At 40.3% G+C, this 16,858-nt stretch overlaps 2 protein-coding genes across 7 annotated transcripts in view; one reads left to right on the forward strand and one right to left on the reverse strand.

Annotated features, from left to right (window-relative positions):
- Window positions 1-16,858, forward strand: part of LOC104147231 (protein adenylyltransferase SelO) — a 33,599-nt gene that overhangs the window by 15,569 nt on the left and 1,172 nt on the right. For 2 of the 4 annotated variants that reach the window (XM_009679772.2, XM_068934515.1), the window contains 4 exons: window positions 1,531-1,610; window positions 2,514-2,557; window positions 10,672-10,751; window positions 11,067-11,807. In XM_009679772.2, coding sequence (XP_009678067.2) covers window positions 1,531-1,610; window positions 2,514-2,557; window positions 10,672-10,751; window positions 11,067-11,189 — 327 coding nt within the window. In that variant the 3' untranslated portion in view covers window positions 11,190-11,807. Of the gene's footprint in view, window positions 1-453; window positions 542-1,530; window positions 1,611-2,513; window positions 2,558-10,671; window positions 10,752-11,066; window positions 11,808-16,858 lie in introns of those variants that run through there. The other 2 variants (XR_011139591.1, XM_068934514.1) reach the window with 2 other exon arrangements.
- The window catches only part of APBB1IP (amyloid beta precursor protein binding family B member 1 interacting protein), a 64,841-nt gene continuing 62,246 nt past the window's right edge, over window positions 14,264-16,858 (reverse strand). For 2 of the 3 annotated variants that reach the window (XM_068934512.1, XM_068934511.1), the window contains exon 14: window positions 14,264-15,683. In XM_068934512.1, coding sequence (XP_068790613.1) covers window positions 15,153-15,683 — 531 coding nt within the window. In that variant the 3' untranslated portion in view covers window positions 14,264-15,152. The remainder of the gene's footprint in view (window positions 15,684-16,858) is intronic. The other variant, XM_068934513.1, reaches the window with a different exon arrangement.

Raw genomic sequence — 16,858 nt, forward strand, 5'->3', positions numbered from 1 at the left:
GGGGCCACTTCCAGGCTCCTGCAGTAGTGGCATTCACGGCAATTGCATGTCCTCCTCTTAGAAGGCGCAGGCTGGGAAGCTTTCTTGCCTTTCCCTGACTTCTGACTTGTTTCTCTGTCTTTAAATCTGATGTATAGATCATGGTGTGATTGTAACCCTATTACCACACTTAGGGTTGTCTGCAGCCTTAATTGGTAGTGGTTGGTTTTATTTATTTATGTATGTATTTTTCTTCAGACAATTAAGTACTTTAGCCCACAAGTTCTGAGTCCCAAAACTGATGTGGTACAGCAGGTACAGTTTTTTTTGCAGGTAAAAAAGATTTATTTTTTAAAGAAATTTTTTTAATAGAAAAGTTAAGTTCTCCTGTTGTTTATTCATGCACAAACACTTTGGCAGTGGCAAATTAGATTCACTTGCTGGTTTGTAGATCACTTAAATATTTTCTTTCAGATGCACATCAAAATTGGTCTAGGAACGCCCGAACCCTTCAGGAGCACTGCAGGGACATTGCGTTCTAGTAGTCACTGGAAACATTCTGGTATTCCTGCTAAAGCAGCCTAGCCCTGCACACCTTGGAAGGAATGCTTGATGCCCACGCTCACCTGCTGTCCATGTGCTGTACCCTCAGCTCTTAGTCACTTCTCTAATTTTAACTCATTTTTATGCCCAAGTGTGTGTGTGTGTTTTTTTTTTTAATTTTTCGACTCCTATTCCTTTAAAAAATGCACGGAGATGTGATTGAACCTTTGTTTCATTCTTGCTTTTAATTCCCCTTCTTTAACTTCACTTCCCCTTCCCCCCTTTTTTGTATATTTGCTATTTATTCCCTTTTATCAGTGTTCCATTTCTTTCCGATCTGTTCTTTCTGTAAAATTCATTTTTTATCTGTAAGCTTTGCTACTTTATTTCAACCAAACAATATAGCACAGTTATTAACTCAGTGTAGCTAGCAAGGGAAGCCTAGTTTGTGGTTGTTCTCCGACGCTAGAGACAGTAACCCCCAGTTTTGGTTACTCACTATTTTCCTTTTCCAAGTTTTGTCTCTTCTCCCTTCACCCCCTCCTCTTGTCTCTTTTAATCGCCACAATCTTCTCCTATGCTTGTGGACTTTAAGTTCCCCTCTTTCTCCACACACACTCTTTCTTTACTGATATCTTTTCCTTACCCCACAATTTTGAAAAAAAGCAATTTTTACAAATAGATCTGATCTATGTACCAAGCTCAGAAGAAAGTAGCACCTAAAAATAAAAATAAAATCAGTCAGGGGATAAACTAAAGAAGAATAGGAGTGAAGTCTTAGAGGTATTTAGGTAGGATTCACCGTAACAGTCATGGATTAATATGGAGATACCACATTAGCAAAAAGAAATAGTTTAAATACAGAGGAAAAGATACTAGTAGAGTTTTGGCAGAGAAAATTTGTTGAGGGTCATTGTATTGTTCCCCCTATCCTCTCTTCATTCCTTTGTTCGTTTTGTTTTTTGCTTAATGGCAATAATATTCTGATTACTGTTTCTTTCTCTTTAGGAGTTCTGGGCTCTGCAGGATCTGGCTAAACACAAGTTATTTTCAGAATGGGTTACTAGGTACCTCTTAAGGTTAAATCGGTAAGTTTGATGCAGTTTCAGGTTTAAAAGTAACAGCAGGCATGTAGGAGGCAAATTCAATCTACAGTGACTTGGGTCAGATTTTTCGTAACCTCTTGTGGGTCCAGTAACCTGACTTCAAATATGCTTTGATAAGACTTTTTGTGTGTATGGTTCTAGATTCTACTAGTTTCCATAATAATTACATAGTTGTAATATATTGTCTGATTGTATTGTAGTTCAGCTTCTTGAAAAAATACTGTTCTTTTTTTTTTTTCAAATCTGTTTTGCACATATGATAGTATTGCCTTAGAACGGTAAGGAATGGAAGTTGCACAGTTGTGAATGCACAGATTGTGTTTGGAAGCCACTGATGTTACACAGCTTGTGACTTTCATGTTAGAACTTCCCACCAATTCTTTTGTCATAAATCAATACAGAATACTTTCATTTCTCTTAGTCAGGAGGGTCACTTGTGTTGATGCATAACTATATAATATTTGCACTTACAACTGTAGGTCTAATTTGTGGTACCCCACTCTAAGTATAAACAAAATCTATTGAAAATATATTCATTATGGGAGATTGCAATCAGCTGTTGTATGCTGGGCGCACAACTTTTTTTTGAGGAAGCTCAGAGGAAATATGTGTATTTCAGGTCTGGAAAGACAGAAACTGAATATTTCATGGCTGATGTCTTGAAAAAGGGTTAGCAGAAACATGAAAGAAAAAATAAATATTCCAGTTAATGTTTCTTTAGTTCTTGTAGTTCAAACAGTAGGATTACTCGCTTACTTTCTATTTAGAGTAGATGGTTATTGTAGTGAAAAGGAGAAAGTGGAAAATGTTCGTTTTATTTTCCTCACTCATGCCACAACATTGATATTTACCTTTTTTCTTTTTTTGGTTTGTTTTCATGTATAGTAACAAAGGTGATTCTGACACAAAGAGAAGAAGAAGAATGGCAAGTAAGTAAAACAAGTTAAGCATTTAGAGCTTTTCAGAAAATTAGAAATGTTTTGATAAAAAATGTATTCCCAAAAACTCCCAGTCCAAGCACCAAGTATTTCTATTTAAACAAAATTATTGTGACTGTGATGAGTTACTGGTCCAAGGATGGATTTGTTTCTTCTTCGGATGGACTAGCAAACTTGGTTATTGATGATACAAGAAAAATCTGGGGGGGGTTGCTCCCCCCCTCCTTGCTTTTTTGCTCTGAGGTGTTGCCCCTTCCCTCCCGCTTTTTTTTTCCTCTCTTTGGGTTGCTTGATTTCCAGGGAACTGTGCAAGATTCAGTTATTGTTTTGTCTGTGGTGTGGAGAGTAACTGAATAATTGTGTTTTCTGGGAGTCTTTAGCTTTTCCAAGCTAAATCCCCTAACAGTCCAAAGAAATTCATATGCCTGGGGATGGCAAGTAGCTATTTACATAGGTTTATTTAGAGTTAGTTAGTTTTCCTTTTGAGGAGTACTGAAACGTACTGCTTTTTTGAAGAGGAGAAATGCTAGTTTCATTACACTGCTGTGAATCTTTTAATAGCATAAATTCCCTGTAGCTACCTCCAGTTTCACCCAATATTGTAGTAGTTAGGATCTAGCCATGTGCAGCTGGCTAGGCCTGTGTATACATATATAATTCCTACATAAGTCAAACAATCATGAAGTTCCCTGGCTATCAGTAAGGCTCTCTTCCTCCTTAGGGAACCACCCTTTTCCCTTCTTAAAAAGCAGAAAAACCCTTAATTTAATTGTCTGCATTTATGAACAAATAGAGACAATTTACACAAGTAAGTAACTTGAAGATGATATGAGATTCATTTACATGTTTAAAAAAAAAAAGCAAACAAACAAAAAACCCCAAACCTCATGTCTTTGCAGTGCCATTTCACTTTAGATAAAAAATACTCAGGAGTGCACGTTATTATTTTAGTCATTTAACGGGTAAGAAGTACTGTTTTTAGTTTCAATACCTATTTAAAACCAAGCTTTCTGAACAGTGATCAAAAGATTGTGAAGTACAACTTACTCTTGTGTGTTACAATAAACTAAACTTTTCTGCTATGCAGCATTAAGCATTTTGCTGCTTTTTTCTTAAAAACAAAAGTTCAGAGTTTATTAGAAAAAAAATGGTGTTCACTTTTAAAGTTGCTTTCGTCTACTTTTCTGAACAGTCTCAGTGAAATTAAGCTCAAATGAGAAATGTCAATATCTGAGTTTGAAGTCTAGACAAGTCTAGATCGAGTCTTACTTGATCTGGATTTTGTTCCTCAATAGCAAGACTAATTTTTTTCCCTTTAAAAATGTCTGGCCCTTATCCTTTCCTGCTGTGAATACAGTCATAGGTATATCAGTTAACTGATATACCTAAGAGTGTGAGATAATGGAAACACACCACAGCTACTTGTCCAAGTTACTCTTCTTTTGATTTTACTGTCTCTGAGTGACAGAGCACGTGTCTGTTCATATGTTCAATGGTTGAAATTGCAGGTCATGAAGACCAGAGGGCTTTGCCTATCAGTATCCATAAAGGATGCTTTGACCTATATCTCACCAAGTGTCACTATAGACTGGAGCAATCTAACTCAGCTGCCTGGCTATGCTCTATTCCATATCAACTCTCATTTTCCTATTTGTTTATCTGATATCTTTTGTTTATTCTTTTCTTTATTTTTGCTTTTTTTCTCTTACTTTTTCTTTCCCTTTTTTTGCAATTTCTATGTCATTTGGGGGCTCAGGAGTTGCTGGGCCTCTGGCTTGATGCATGCTTTGGTGCTTGTGGACTTAATTTATTTTTTTCCTTTTGATTCCTTTTAAGAACTTAAGAATTATTGATGTCTGGGCAGCTGGTTGTGTGTATCTTGCAGTTTCTCAAGCTGGGCTTCACCTTTGTGTATTGAAATGGTGGGTATGCTCTGGCTGCTATCCAAACTGTAACTCTTCCTTACAAAGTATGCTGCTCCCTTAAAGGGCCCCTAGGATTTGATTTTCTTGAGAGTTGCCCTTCTGCTTTATCTGCTTCTCCTAAGGGTAAGGAACATCTTTTCCTTGAATCTCTGCCTCCTTCCTCAGAGGCCTCTGCCTCTGAGGCACTGTAGTCGAGCAAAGCGGGCAGGAGACCTGCATGGATGAGCAAGGAACTCCTGGCAAAACTCCAACAGAAGAAGGAAGTACACAGAATGTGGAAAAGGGGACAGGCCACTCGGGAGGAATACAGGGACGTTGTCAGAGTGTGCAGGGATGTGACAAGGAAGGCTAAGGCCCAGTTGGAATTAAATCTGGCAAGGGATGTCAAGGACAACAAGAAGGAGTGCTTCAAATACATCAATAGCAAAAGGAAGACTAGGGAAAACGTGGGCCCGCTGCTGAATGGGACGGGTGCCCTGGTAACAAAGGATATAGAGAAGGCAGAGATATGGAATGCTGCCTTTGCTTCAGTCTTCACTGCTAAGGCCAGTCCTGAGGAATTCCAGACCTTGGAGACAAGAGAGGAAGGCTGGAGAAAGGAAGACTCTCCCTTGGTGGAGGAGGATCAGGTTAGAGATCTTCTGTCCAAACTTGACATCCATAAATCCATGGGCCCTGATGGGATGCACCCACGTGTGCTGAGGGAGCTGGCGGATGTTATCGCTAGGCCCCTCTCCATCATCTTTGAAAGGTCCTGGAGATCAGGAGAGGTGCCTGAGGACTGGCAGAAAGCCAATGTCACCCCAGTCTTCAAAAAGGGCAAGAAGGAGGAGCCAGGAAACTACAGGCCTGTCAGCCTCACCTCCGTCCCTGGAAAGGTGATGGAACAGCTCCTCCTGGAGGTCCTCACTAAGCATCTGGAGGACAAGAAGGTGATCAGGAGTAGTCAGCACGGATTCACCAAAGGGAAATCATGCTTGACCAATGTGATAGCCTTCTATGACGGAAGGACTGGCTGGGTTGATGAGGGGAGAGCAGTGGATGTTGTCTCCCTGGACTTCAGCAAGGCTTTTGACACCGTCTCCCATCACATCCTCCTAGGTAAGCTCAGGAAGTGTGGGCTAGACGAGTGGACGGTGAGGTGGATTGAGAACTGGCTGGATGGCTGAGCTCAGAGGGTTGTGGTGAATGGCGCAGAGTCAAGTTGGAGGCCTGTAGCTAGCGGTGTCCCCCAGGGGTCAGTCCTGGCTCCAGTCTTGTTCAATGTATTCATCAATGACCTGGAGGAAGGGACAGAGTGCACCCTCAGCAAGTGTGCTGATGATACTAAACTGGGGGGAGAGGCTCACACACCAGAAGGCTGTGCTGCCATTCAGAGGCACCTGGACAGGCTGGAGAGGTGGACGGAGAGGAACCTCCTGAAGTTCAACAAGGCTGTGCTGCCATTCAGAGGCACCTGGACAGGCTGGGGAGCTGGGCGGAGAGGAACCTCCTGAAGTTCAACAAAGGCAAGGGCAGGGTCCTGCACCTAGGCAGGAATAACCCCATGCCCCTGGACAGGCTGGGGGTTGACCTGCTGGAAAGTAGCTCTGCAGAGAAGGACCTGGGAGTGCTGGTGGACAACAAGTTGAGCATGAGCCAGCAGTGTGCCCTTGTGGCCAAGAAGGCCAATGGTCTCCTGGGGTGCATTAGGCAGAGTGTTGCCAGCAGGTCGAGGGAGGTGATCCTGCCCCTCTATTCTGGGCTCCCCAGTACAAGAGAGACATGGCATTCCTGGAGTGAGTCCAGCGGAGGGCTACCAAGATGATTAGAGGGCTGGAGCACCTGTCCTGTGAAGAAAGACTGCAAGAGCTGGGCCTGTTCAGCCTGGAGAAGAGAAGACTGAGAGGCGATCTCATCAACGTGTACAAGTATCTGAAGGGGGAGTGTCAAGAGGATGAGGCCAGCCTCTTCTCCGTGGTGCCCAGCAACAGGACAAGAGGCAACGGGCAGAAACTGAACCACAGGAAGTTCCATCTGAACCTGAGAAAAAACTTCTTCACTGTGAGGGTGACAGAGCATTGGACCAGGTTGCCCAGAGAGGTAGTGGAGTCTCCTTCCCTGGAGATATTCAAAACCCGTCTGGATGTGATCCTGGGCAATATGCTCTAGGTGACCCTGCTTGAGCAGGGAGGTTGGACTAGATGATCTCCAGAGGTCCCTTCCAACCTAAACGATTCTGTGATTCCTTGAGCAGTCTGGAAATGTGACAGTTCGCACACAGATTCTGTCAGACTCCTGACCCTGGCTCACTGGACTAGGATTTGTCTGAGTGTTCAAATATGTCCAGATCCTTTCTACATCTTATAAAGAATTCAGGTTGCTGATAGATACCCCACACTTTTCTTCTGCTCCTGCAGAATTGCGCCTTACTCATGAAAGGAAGGTTTTGGTCTGAGTGATCAAATACCCATTTACTTTAATTCTGCTCGTTATTCTAAATACAAAATGGTAGAGGTACTGGATTTAGCTGTGTATCACAACACAAACAGCGGATACAAAATTCTGAAAATTGTTCAGAAAGATTTTTGTGGATCTGCAATAAACTGTGGTAAACTTGTGAAAAGTTCACCTATAAGTGACAATGAACAATTGAAAAATCTCTGGACAAAAAGGGAATGAAGCAAGTGCAGGGTCTGATCTAATGCACCAGAGGTAAGATAAGGTTCACTGTTACACTGCTCTGCAGAGTATTTTATTTGCACCTCTAATGGAAATGACTGTATTCTTTTGTTAGGTATACATTCACCACTCTCTTCAAAAGCTTTAAATGATTTGGGAGAAAAACGGAAGGAGTTTGCACTGAGTTACAGTAATAAGACAGTAAAGACTACGTAGGTCACCTTCACGGACCTTCCTGTTTTCATCCACATATTCTAACTAAGGCTCCATCCATTTTTAGGAATACTTCTTACAGTTTTACATGCATCTTTAGAAAGTTAGTAAGAAAGCAGCCCACAAGAAGACTGCAGTAAGGTTTGTTTTATTATTTGTATTTCGGTAGGGTTAGGAGGTCTCAGCTGTGGCACTCTGAGGCACTTAACTACTTTTTCACTGTTTCCAGCCCCACTGCTTTCCTCAGGTAAAATTTCATGCTAAAGAGTATATAAACACACTTCTGGTCTTCTCTGATGTTTTTGAATCTGCTTTAGAGAAGATTATAACATTCTGAGCTTGCACTCCAAACCAGAAAGGATCCCAGTTTGGGGGTGATCTGCAAAACAGTATCATGCTTTTCCATGCACATCTCAGAGGATCCTATGGTATAGGAGACAGGCAAAACGAGGAAAAGATGTTGCCCCCAGGGACACGCTTGTGCTATGCTACTTATCTCAGCTTTGGCAGCAACCCAAAATTCAGTGTGCAGAGATTCCTTTCATAGGTTTGGTTATCACTCCGTGTTACTACAGCAGAGGTAGCAGGAATTCCCCATAGGCTACTGACGCTAATATGTTACTGTTTTGTTTAAAATTGTTTTTCTTTTAAAATGAACAAACTTTGCTACATTTTTGCTAGCTTTCCTATTTTACAGTATGACTGAAGTTTTTTGCAGCTTTTTTTTTCTTTTTTTGGTTATCGTATTGCATTCTTTTAGATCTATGTGTTTAAATCGATGTCTTAGCTGTCTATTGTGGTCTCTCAAAATTAGCGCATTTTAAGTGTGTGCTTGTACAACTGGCAGGACAAACCTGTCTCAACTCAGACAACTGTGTCACTTTTACAAAGCATTTCATGTTAAATACAAAACTGTCATGGCTCTGTGGATTTTTATATGGGTTGGTAAAGTCCCACTAAATTCCTCCTTGCTGTCTTTAGTGTTGACCTTGAATATGTTGCCATTAACTTCTCATAATTCATCACCTTTCCTACATTATAAGTAAGTGTAGTAAATATCTGAAGTCCCAAAGTACATTACATTGAAGCATCTGAAGCTGGTTACTTATTTGATTATCTTTACTTTTTCTCTCATCTTTTAGTTTTTAGTTCTCAGTAATGCTTCATCTTGTACAGCATAAACTTAGATCCTTAGGAGTTTATCCAAATCCCAATACAAGTCTATCATATTATTTTTTTTATTAAAAAATCTGTAGGACAAAGCATAAAACTCTCATAACGGCACAATTTTCTTTACAAAATTTCTTTTTTGTCCTTTTCTTATCTCTTTTATCTTACTCTTTCATAATTCTGCTGTCACTTGTTTTAATTCCAGATATTTTTAACTCCACTGTGAAACCTGTCAATTTGCAATTGTTAAGAATATCTTCCTGGGACAAATATTCTCCTGCTAATATGAGTCATACAAAAAATGATAATTCACAGTAAAACCATGAGTCATATATTAACTTACTCACTTTCTTCATATTCTTTTTATATTATCATACCTCACTGCTGAAAATCCGTTTACTGGATTGAGTCAAATACTTGGCCAGAGCAAATTATTTTGCCAAAAGGGAAGACAATTTTTTTTTTTTTTTTTAGTGGTTAGGGAAGGATGTTGGTATGACTGTGTAGAGACGGCCAGGGTTCACAGCAGCAAGTTGTTGACTTTTGTTTAATATGTGTAGATACCTAGAGAATGACACTGTCACGTTAAAAAGAAGAATGTCTGTGTCTAGATGGATTGCATCTCAGCCGTAATTCTTAAGGAAGCCAGTGCCTACACGTTGTGCTAGAAAGCCGTTAGATCACCTAGACAACTTTTATAGTGCAGGGAGAACATTCCCTTTGTCTGGCTTTGTGCTTGTTTAAGAAGTGCCAGTGCCACCCGAGATGCAGCGCTTTTGGTTTCAGCCCACGTTCTGATTTTGTAAAGCTTCACCGTCTTTGTTCTGGCAGGAACATTAGTGGTTGGAGTTGAGCCCTACAGCAGAAAGTGATTTTTGTCAGTTACTTTTCTAAATAATATAAAGACCCATTCTGTAATGCTGCTGTATGTCACATCTTGTGGCTTAGAACTACTATCGTTTGTTTCCCAACATAAAAAATGTAATTGTATTGTGATACATAAAATAATTACACCAGTGTGTGTTCACTGATTACATAACTTCAGGATATTCTAGTTTGTTAGGTGTATAAACGATGTTTTTCAGAAGCAGTGCGTATTACAGAGAAGTCTGTTCACTGCACTAAGCACTCATTCTGTACTGGGAATTATCAAAGGTTTATGAAGTCCTGCGATTGTCTGACCACAAAACCTTGAGAAAAGGGATGACTTGCTCTTCCTAAAGACACCAGTTGTCTTGGTGGTCAACTGCAAGATAAACAAATTATGTTTGCAAGCAGAAGCAGCTGTAAAAGGAGATACAAGAATAGAGTGAAGTGGGAAATGGGAATAGATTAAGTTTAACCTCTTTATCTGAAATACTTTTTTTGATACTCCCCCTCCTCATGCTATTTACTATTTCTAAATAAAATAAGATCATAACAAATTGATTCAAGGAATTGAATAGAGCAAAAATTGGGATGGTAGGCAGATGATTTTGAGGCCTTAGGATTTGATGAATGCTTTGCCTTCCGCACCATCCTCTTTCAAATATGCTTTAGGCATATTTATAAGAATATTTTGTACAACTGCAGATTTTTTTGAACTGATTTTATACAACTATAGATTTTTTTTTTGAAATATATATTTCATATTATATAAAATAAAAGGTTTGAACTAACATTTTTCATACAAAACCTACTGGGACATGAAGAGGAAGGAGAGGAACGAATGAAGTTTCTGTATGGCCATAAATCACAAACGGTTTCAAGGCCACAGTTGATAATGACTCCGGTATCACGTTAATCTCTTCATAGAATAATCAGTTACTGAATTTGGGAAAATGTGCAGGAATTGCTTTTGAAAAGTCTGCTGAAGTTCATATCAGGAAATCCTTTTCCTATCAGTGTGACGTTCAGTATCATTCTTCGGATTTTTCCACGTTAACCATAAGCAATGGTGCTTTGGCGCTGCTACTTGTGCGAGTTTAAAAATCTGTATAAAAATGAGTAGATTAATTCTTTTTACTTCTTATGCCGTTTTTTTCTTGAACTGCAAATTAAACCTTCCCACAGGTTTTTTCAGTGACTTGTGTGATACTCTTTTGCTTTTATTGAGCTAGTGTAACTGAATTTAACATATTTTACTTTTGGTTTCAGCTGTTAATCCTAGATATGTGCTTAGAAATTGGATAGCAGAATCAGCAATACGAAAAGCTAATTTGAATGATTTTTCAGAGGTAAAACTGATTATTTCTTTCTTGACATTTGTATTATTAAAAAAAATTGTTGTTTACACTTTGAACCCATACTACACTTTGAGCAAAAGTGTGCTATATAATACCAATAACTATTAATAGTATTAATACTCTTACTAATACTATCAATTATATTATGAATAGTATTGGTTATAAAACTGATAGTACTATTAATAGTAAGCAACTAATGGAGTTATTTCTAGAGGCAGGAGAGTGCTTTGTGTGACGTTGCAGAGACTCTCCTTATTTGAACGAAAACATCTTGTATAAAAATTTACTCATTTTAATTGCTTCCAGGTTCACCTTCTACAGCAGGTTTTACAACATCCCTTTCAGAGACAGCAGGCCGCAGAGAAAGCGGGCTATTCGCAACGTCCACCAGCTTGGGCCAAGGATCTTAAAGTAAGCTGTTCATCCTGAGACAAAGCCGAACGAGCAAGAAGGATCAAGGTCAGAGCTCAGGCCTTCAAATGGAATTAAGGAGTCAAGCAACAGGAAGTTTTCTCCTTTATACTTTGTCGACTGGAATCTGCTACTCTCTAGATGAGGTCTTGACCAACTTTATAAAAATAAGGAAATGGACTCCTGTGTATGGTTGCATCAACAGTTTATGTTGGCATTTATAATTCTTCAGCTGTGCATTAATTTGAGTCCCAATACTACAGTGCTGCCAAACTATTACAATTAACTTCTCAAAATTCATGTCTTAAAGTTGGATCTCCGTAAGTTTCAATGGCCGATCAATTATTTAAAAATCATCTATGCAAGTTTTTAATTATACAGTATTTTGATGAATGTTCTCACTTGCTGTGACACACTCTCCAAATATAATTGTATTCTGAAAATATAGATGTTCCAAAATCTTTTGCAGAGTTGGAACGGCATAATCTTACATTTACACCCTTCTAGATTTTCTCTTTTTGCCCTTATTGTGTCCCATTAAACTACCTAAAAAGACTTAAAGGACATTGGATTAAATAGTGAGTGGGTTTGTCTATCTTAGGAATGACTTGCCCAAGAATAAATTGTGGTCCTCTCTGCCAGAGTCAGATGCCTATCAGGCCTAGCTTGCTGCTCCTTGAAAGTTTATCTTTTGATAGTATTATGGAGACTGATGGTGCACAGATATAATGAGAGAGGAAATTTCCACTGGATGGACATGAAAAGGACTTGAAAGTATCTCATTATGTATATATTCAGGACAATTTGTCTTTCATATCCAGCCATCTGATACTGTAAGGGGCTAACACAACTGTTACAGGGAAAATATTTAAAATTCAGCTGAAACTGTTACATAGTAACCCTTTGAATAGCAAAGGAGAGAGAGACTAGTCTTTGTTTTGAAATCAGGTCCTCTTACTCATTTTGTTTGACACTCCAGTTCCACATCACAAAAAAGAGTATATAATTAAGCCAAACTGAGAGGTAACCAGTCAGGTGCAATATTATGCTGGAAAGTTTACAGCAAAAATCACTTATTTGAGGGCTCTGTTACTTCTTGACATTACCTAGGCTGTTCTCAAATCCAAAATGGATTGTTCTGGAATCTCCAAATTTCTTGACTGCTACTTGATTCTGCAATGGAGGCTATTTAATGGCATAATTAAAATTTCACAAATCTATTTCTAGAAATATAATTAGTGGGAAAAGAAGTTCTGTATTTTTAGAAGTCTTTCAGTGACAAAAAATATTTGAATGCCTTTAGTGACTGTAATCAACACAGTTATTCAGGAACTCCTGATATACAGTTGTGCAAATATAAATAACAGTATTATAATGTGAGGCATAGTGTGTATATATTTAAGTGCAATTTCATGAAGATCCATACCAAATTTTAAGCATCTTAAGTTCAGTCTGGGTTAAATCACAGCTTTGACGATTGTATTTAAAACTGGCTGACATTTCTCTGTTCTAGAGATGAGCTTTTTGCAGGGGGTATTTAATAGTCTCAGATCATCTATGGACCAAGGCTATGAACTCTGTAAGTAGAATATAGGCCTGTACTTAATTGGCTAAGCTTATGAGCCTTGCACTTGTTTTGAGAGCATTTCTCCGTTTGGCTACTTGGAGATGGTATCTTTTGAATACTTTAGCCTGTCAATTCAAAACCTCTAGGTAACATTTTTCTTATTGGTGAACAGACCTCTCCTGAGGAGAGCTTCTTCCTCACTTTGGTGAAAGTGAGGAAACTGGAAGACCACTAAGAGTTGCGTGGGCTCTGTCTATACTGGTAAATAAGAGGGTCAGGGACTAGTTCCTTGCCCTAAGAGTAGGGAACCTAACTGGTTGTGTTCATGCTATGGGGGACCTCTGTAGGGAGACTCAAACTAGTTTCTGTCTTGTCCATGTTGTCTTTTGGGAATGGTGCCTGTCCTGTCCTTGAATCGTGTCTGGGACTATGTTTAGGCACACCTAGGCAGTATGGGTGAGTGCTAGGCAGTGCTCAAGCCTGCACCCTACCCGTCTTGTATTTAGCCAGAGCCACAGGCGTACAATCTCTGGCATCTCTTTATAAAGAGGTGGTTATTGCCTTCATGTTTCTGCCAAGCTCTTTACACAGGTATGTGAATACTAAAACAAACAAACACACAAACCTTAAAGCAAAAATGGGACTAGAGATGACCCAAAACTTTCCCAGGCCTTAGCAATGTCATTGGCATGTTGTCGTTCTCCTCCCTCCCACCACTTCTGCCCTGGCCCGAGGGACCCCATTTTGATAAAGAGCAGTGCAGCTTCTCCTCCTAGTCTGTCAGCTGCTTTTATTTCTTTATTTAAACAGCACCCTTTGCTTTTTATGGCTACATCTCAGAGTAACGGGCCTCTAAAACTCATGTTCCAAAGGACTTGAAGCATTTCCAAACGGAAGACAGAGACTCACTGGGTTACATGCTGCGCTTGTGAGGCTTTGTGATTATCATCTCCAGCAAATGCTGCTAAGATGGCGCAGTCTTGCTGTACGGCCGTGCAGTGGTGGTGCAGTGCCTGGGCTTCAGAAGTGGCTAAACTTGCCAAACATAAAGCACACCCCAAATGAAACCATTCTTCAGATTCCCCACAAGAGGAGCGCTGATATATTGGTCACAAGAACTGGTAAGGCCCAGTAACATCTATTCCGTGGGAGCCCAGCTAGGCCAGAAGGGAGGATTAATCCTAACCCAAATCAGAAAATGTGTTGTTTGACAATAATGTGAGACTTACTTACTAGGATGACTGGCATTTTTCCATGAAGAAGTTTGAAGGCATGGATGCAGATAGCTCTAAATGTTGCTATGCCCCTATGGCTAATACACTTTTGTGGTGTCACACTTGGAAAAAAACATGTTACTTATGCATATGATCTTCTAAGATTCCATAAGACAGGGATAAAGACTGGAGGAAGTTAAAAACAAGCAATCTAGAAGATATAAGCAAAAAGCCTTTAAAATATTTGAAGTTCTATGGTACCATTTTCCAGTAAAATGCCTGTTCATTAACTGTGACACTTTGTGCAGATATAAAATAGAAGCTATTTTTATTTGAGAACTAATAATGAATGCTACCTAAATGACAATGGCAAATTAAAATGGAGAACAAATGAAAAAAATATGTAGGAGGAGACACATTGATATTAGGTACAAGATAATTACGAAGTCTTTATAGAAACAGACTATTTCTAGGTACAATTTGAAGACAAATGTTAACCAACAGGAAAAAAAAAAAAAGAGCCCTGCTTACCAGAGGAAACATACAATATTTTGAGATAAAAATTTGTCTCATCTAAAATTAATCAAATAAAGTGAGATTTAAAGGGAGCAATTGTGAGTGCTGACAGATATCACTGGAGTTGTATATGGAAAGTATAACATTTGGGGTGATAGTCTTTGGGAAGGGTCTTTGTCCTGCCTTTCATCTCAGGGTAATCTAGCTGAGATTTTTTTTTTTTCTTTTTAAGATAGGCTTCTTTTGGAGAAAAAAAAGTGTCTTTTGATCAAAACCTAAAATAACTTGGGGTTTTCTGATAAAAATAAAGAATCTTTGAGGGAAATTCTGTGAGAAGACATCTTCCCATTCCTCAGAATCCCCATGAGAAACAGTACTGTTTCCTTCAGCTCTAATTCTCTTACAAGGCAACCACAAAAGGTGCAGTTCACTCGTTGCCTGGCACTGCGAGTGCTGCTCCACCAACCTAGCTATCCTGATGGAGTGAAAGCAAAAGCATATCCCCAGTTTCTTACCTTGGCCTGGTGCTGGAGTGGTAGTAATGGGGAGGGAAGGAGCAAGTTGTAGGGACAAGGTGGGGGCTGAGCACAGGAGGAACTTCTCCTGGTGGGCCTTCATCCCGTACCACCTTCTATGACACCACGCACCAACAACTATGCCTTAAAGTTCATCTGCCCTCAGAGTTCAGGAGCTGCTGCCCCTTTTCTTCTCAAGAGCTTTCATTAGATCAGACATGAAATCTGCTTGTCTGCCCCCACTCCTAAAAGCAGGTGGCTCATTTGGCCTTGCCTCTCCATCTTGTCCTGTGTTTTCTTGCCTTTTTGGAGGAAGTGGCACAGGTTTCTTTGTCAGAGGTGGTATCTTACTGGAGACAGGTGGAGGTGGAGGGGGTAATGGCAAGTCTCCATTACCGCTGCTGGAGGATGGTGGTGGTGGAGGCACAAAATCAGGAGGAGGTTCACAGAAATCAGGTGGTGGTGGTGGTGGCAAATCAATCTCCAGTGCAGGTGGTGGTGCTGGAAAGCTGTCTGGATCTGTTAGGAAGATGCCGCTGTCTCGTTTGACTTTGGAGGGTAGAACTGGTGAAGCAGCAATAGCAGATGACCGCCTTTCAGGTGGAGGAGGAGGCTGCAGTGACCCTTTCCTATTCTGGTATTTCTGTGGCCTCATCACTGGCTGTGCCAGGCCAGATGCACCCACACCATTTGACTTAGCCTTTATCAGACAGAAGGAATAAAAGGACAAGACAGTCAGTGCATGTGTAAACTACTGTCACTGCCTACGAACAGTGAAATGATGTGAAAGTATGCGACAAGAGTGCAACAGACACACAGTGAAATAAGGTAGAGTATATTCTGCCAAAAGAGCGCAAACAGTATTTTGTTTTCTTTCTAGAGCTACCAATAGAGCTTTGACAGTGGACATCTCTCTCTTAAAAGTAGCCATAGCGCTTCTTTGAGTGCTGCCCTCATAAAATGAGCGCGTTTAAAATTTTAAAAAGTTGCAGTTAGTAAGACATATAAAAAATAATTCCTTGATGTTCTACCCTGCTGCTCACTCCCCGAGAACGTGCAGACTTAAAAAAAAGTCTCAGTGGTGTGTGTGCTTACATCTGAAAATACTGAGCAAGATTTAAGGACATAAAAAACCAGATGTAGTTCCGGTGCTCTTTCCTATTGTATCTCTATCTCCCTCTCTAGCTGTGACTGCTGGGTATCTGGATAAAGTCGAAATAATGAGGAAGTTACCTATCTCTGCCAAACTGGTTATTAGTCACAACAGTAGTGAGCTGGGGAGAAGGTGAAGCTATTTAGGGTTTTACAGCATGTGTGTCTGGGCTCGCTGTTCCCATCACTCTGCACTCACCTGTGGGGTAGTGCACTGGGCTCCCCTCCGCGCAGGAGGGAGAGCACTGCAAACCAGTGGCACCAGTGGCTGAACCAGTCTGTGACTATTCTATGCAGTGCCGAGCAGGGGAAAGTGCTGCTCCTTTGGTAAACAGATGAGCACCACTGGCAAGCCCCAGGGCAGTCTTCGGCCCCTTGTGTAAGGGGCTGTGCGTGCGTGTGTGTGTGCAGGGGCGAAAACACACACACATACACACACACACACACACTTTCTCCACTACTGGAACAATGCATGGCAAAAAAGCCCTGAAGCCATTAAGTTTAGCCACGTTTGCAAGATTAGTAGACATTTGAACTCACTGATCACTTTCTTTAGGCAAAAAATGAGTGAAAACATCCAGCAACATTTAGGCAGCTTATCTTTCAAGTTGTGTTTGCCAGTCAACGCTGAAGATAAATAAAGCCCATTTGGCAATATCCGAACATAATTTTCTCTCCTTTTTTTTTTTTTTAAATGGCAGCTGGTAGCTGCTAAAAATTACC

The sequence above is a fragment of the Struthio camelus genome, chromosome 2 (genome assembly GCF_040807025.1).
Source record: "Struthio camelus isolate bStrCam1 chromosome 2, bStrCam1.hap1, whole genome shotgun sequence".
In the NCBI taxonomy this organism is placed as follows: domain Eukaryota; kingdom Metazoa; phylum Chordata; class Aves; order Struthioniformes; family Struthionidae; genus Struthio; species Struthio camelus.